At 30.7% G+C, this 4,057-nt stretch overlaps 1 protein-coding gene across 1 annotated transcript; it reads left to right on the top strand.

Moving 5' to 3' along the window:
* Nucleotides 1-765: 765 nt before the first annotated feature.
* LOC110032155 (la-related protein 1C-like) lies at nt 766-3,013 on the top strand. The gene is made up of 6 exons (XM_020735682.1): nt 766-1,410; nt 1,495-1,663; nt 1,753-1,843; nt 2,292-2,363; nt 2,535-2,606; nt 2,850-3,013. The coding sequence occupies exons 1-6, from the start codon at nt 855-857 to the stop codon at nt 2,901-2,903; spliced, it is 1,014 nt and encodes a 337-aa protein (XP_020591341.1). The 5' UTR covers nt 766-854; the 3' UTR covers nt 2,904-3,013.
* Nucleotides 3,014-4,057: the final 1,044 nt, after the last annotated feature.

Raw genomic sequence — 4,057 nt, 5'->3', positions numbered from 1 at the left:
CTTTCACTCAACTGTCATATCTTTATATATATATATATATATATATAAGGAAGGAGCATATATATATATATATATATATATGCCTAGTCCTTATAATCTTAAAACTTAGCAAAAAATTCGTTTATGATAATTTACATGCCATATCATTTTATCTGATGTTTGCAGTCTGTTTTTATTAAGAATTACAGGCTAATGAGCGAAGGAAAATTTTGAAAGCTTAATTTTTAATATAAAAAAGTGAAATATTTTATGAGAAAAGAATTTACAGCTCCAAAAGTCTTGGTCCCCTTCCCTCATCGCTGGACCATTCTTAAAATTATTTTCTCCGCATATATTTATAACCTTTACACAAAAAAATTGCGATGGACACTTTTCAAGATCTCTTGCTTTACCCTCATCCACCCAAAGAAGAAAAAAAAAAGTGGCAAATGGCTGTAATTGTTTCATAATGTATTACAGATAAATTTAGAATGTTCTTTTTATTTCGCATAAAATATTTACAAAAATATCTATTTTTCATAAAATATTTTTTTGTAATGTTATGGTTACGAAGCATCAAGCTTTTTAAGGAAAACGAATATCTGGTCCGGAGCTTCACTGGCCATTAAATGAATTAAATAATTTTAGAGGTGTAAATTGTTTAAAAGATAAAAATAAAGAGAGTTAAAAATAACTTCGTCTCCCAACCAACCAAAGATGATCGAAATTTTCTCTATAAATACGATGGCGGACCAAAAAAGCTACCAATTGAGGCGTACAAATAAATCAAAACCCCTCTTTTGTTCTCCTTCTCCTTCTCCTTCTCCTTCTCATTCTCCTTCTCCTTCCAGAATCCCACCTACCAACAATTCTTAATGTCAGGTGGAAACAATTCACCGGTTCCCTTGGGCGCATGCGATTGGCAGAATCCGACAACATGGAGAAGACCATGTAATGAGCCGATTACAAATGAGTCGTCGGTCAATGTTGGATCGGACATGCTGCCATCGCTCTCTGACACCATTACATCTTCTCCCCAATATTTCGATTTAAATGCAACTCTCTTAATTCCTCCCACTCTGAACCATAATTCTTATACCAGCGGTAATGCTGGTGTTTTTCTTAGTGGTTCGCCTTCGGCGTCGCTATGTTTGCCAAATGTGGGCCAGAACAATGTAAATTTGATTGGCGGTGACAACCACAGCCAGGGTGGGTATGGTTACCAGTGCGAACAGGATCGTCGTCATGAGCAGCGGTCCAACTCTTGTCGAGGTACGAGTGGTTGTATGCCTACATGCATGCAATTCCGTAGAGAGCAACCACGACCTTACATGGTACCAACTATCTCTCCGCCTATGTATCCGATGTTCATTAGTAATGTCTTTCCCTCCAACTGTTATAGTACTCATGAAGTCCCCAATGACATTCCCTGTAAGATTCTGCTCTCATTTTTTCAATTAAATTGCAAATCAATTTCGATGATTTCTGCTTAAATATTCTTAGATGGTTTTGCAGATTTTCCTTCGAATGAATATAACAATTCAGCCCGCCCGCAGTTTCAATATTTGTGCAGGCCATCTTCTGTTTCTTATCAAGGGTTTTATGCAGCGCTGCAATCTAAATTTTCTTTTTTGCTGTTTAATCTGCGGGCGAACTTGCAGGAGCAGATTGAGTACTATTTCAGGTATGCTTGCTATATTCTTTTTTTTTTAATTTTAAAATGACTCGATATTATTCATTAATATTGTGCTACACGTATTATGATTTCCACAGTTCAGAGAATTTGCACACTGATTCTTACCTAAAAGAACACATGGATGATCACGGCTGTGTTCCAATAACTTTGATTGCACAGTTTAAGAGAGTGAGTAATTTTGGTTTGTTTGTTAATTATTTTGTCTTGATTTGACCTTTTTGTCTTTTTTTTTATTTTTATTTTAGGGGCGATTTGGTAGCTAGTTTTAGGCAGAGTTTATGTAAAATTTATGCTAAATCCTGACAAAAGGTAAAAAAAAAACAGCATTCATAAATCTTGTAGGATCTTCAATATTTATCTTAATTTAAAAATTGTCAAATCATTTCTTAAAATTTATTTCAATTTATATATTAGCATATAAAAATGTTCTCACAATTTAAACCTTTTAAGAATTGATAAATTGAGATTTATTGGATTTACTAAATCCTATTTATACTAAATCCTACTTGAAACCAAAAAACCCCTTAGTTTTCTTTTTTATCTATTTATTTTGATATTGTAATTGTTTGATTTTTACCCTTCATCCTTATGAAATTATTTGTTGTCATATTAATAGGTTCAACAATTGATGAAAGAAAGACAACTCATATATGATTCTTTCAGAATTTGGAGTTTCATGGAAATGCAGGTCAATATGCATACTATTTACCGAATAATATTAATTGTTTACTTCTCCGAGAATTTTTTTTTGAAATAAAATGATTTTTCTTCTACAAGTTTGGATAATTATTACTATAATTATTATCTCTTATTTTAATTGTAAATTCAGTCTTAAAAATTATTTTTTACTGTGTTGCAGGTTCAGCCGTTGGCCGATAAAATACAGTTCATATTGGATTCTTTAAGGCCTTCATACGTTGTGGAAGTGCAAGTAAATAATATTTAATTGTTGCATTCAATACTGCATTTTAGCATTTTCATGAAAAATAAAAACTAAATAATTTGTATTATAAAGATTAAAAGAAGGAATTTAGTTCAAAATAAGATAATATTTTAATGTACATTTTCATATTCCTACTTTTAAAAAGTAATATTGCATTAAACATTTTGATTTGCAAGAATAATGCATGTTTCAATTTTATAGTTTATGTAATAATTTCTTATTTACATGCAGGGTGATAAAGTGAGAAAACGTCATGAATGGGAGAAATGGGTGTCACGCTCATAAATCTCTGTTCGTTCCAGTGTTAAATATGTGAATCATCTTCAAAAAGCCTCGGAATAAGAATCTCTGAGAAAGACTGTGCGGTTGAAGAATTTCGATAATAAGAAAATTTTTGGGTTAGAATTCATTATTAAAAATTTTTCAGGATCAAAATCAAAATTTTAGGATTCAATTTAATATGAGTGTAATACATACATACCACATAACCCTCAAATCACTGATATCACATCAAAAGTATCACTATTTTAGAGTGTAATGCCTTTTTTTTATGTCTCTGAATTGATGAGAATCATGATTATAATGCTAAAGTTCGTTTTTTTTATTTATGTAAACATCAACAATTTGGTATTATATATACATAAGAAATATGTGGTATGTATGAAAATCTAAAAAAATAAGTTTAATGATTTTGAGATTTGTCTTGATTAAAAACTCAATAGAGATTATTCTCATCTAATTTTCTTCCATAATCCAAAACACGAGATTCAACTAACAAAATAAGTACAATTTGATGATATTCTAATGTATGGAAATTTATTGAACACTGGAACTTCATAAATGTTTATAAAAACATATAGAGATTGGGAGACTAATTTAGTAACTTTAATACAAGTAAAAATACAATATGCTACTTATATTTTATGGAGACATGTAATTTGGGTTAGGTTAGTTGGGACATAAAGTCCTTTACAATTAAGCCTAGACACGATCACACCAATCCACTTACACAACGGTGTGGTGTGATTCAGTCCGACGTTTGGACATCTAGACTGTTTTCTCTTCTACCACGGGGCTATAGTGTTATATGTTTTTTTCTATTACATATTTTGTAATTTTCTTTTTTGTGATGATTCAAAAGTTGAGGGCAATTTCCTAGAATACTCTTGTATGCTAGCCCTTGAACTTATTTGTATGATTGTCCTTTATAAAGGTGCTTTAATGACTTATTAGATTCTAATCTCTCTCCCTCTCTCTCTTAATGGTTCCGAAGTCATATATACGTATATTACATACATACATACATAAATATATATAAATGCGCATATGTAAATGTATATGTATACATCTATGTACATAAATGCATACTTACATCTACATAAATATAGGCATAAATACATACATATATATATATATCCATATGTATATATATATATATA

This window comes from Phalaenopsis equestris, unplaced genomic scaffold (assembly GCF_001263595.1).
Source record: "Phalaenopsis equestris unplaced genomic scaffold, ASM126359v1 Scaffold000878, whole genome shotgun sequence".
Taxonomy (NCBI): domain Eukaryota; kingdom Viridiplantae; phylum Streptophyta; class Magnoliopsida; order Asparagales; family Orchidaceae; genus Phalaenopsis; species Phalaenopsis equestris.
The sequence above is the reverse complement of the archived record's forward strand: the minus strand, read 5'-3'. Positions and strand labels throughout refer to the sequence as shown.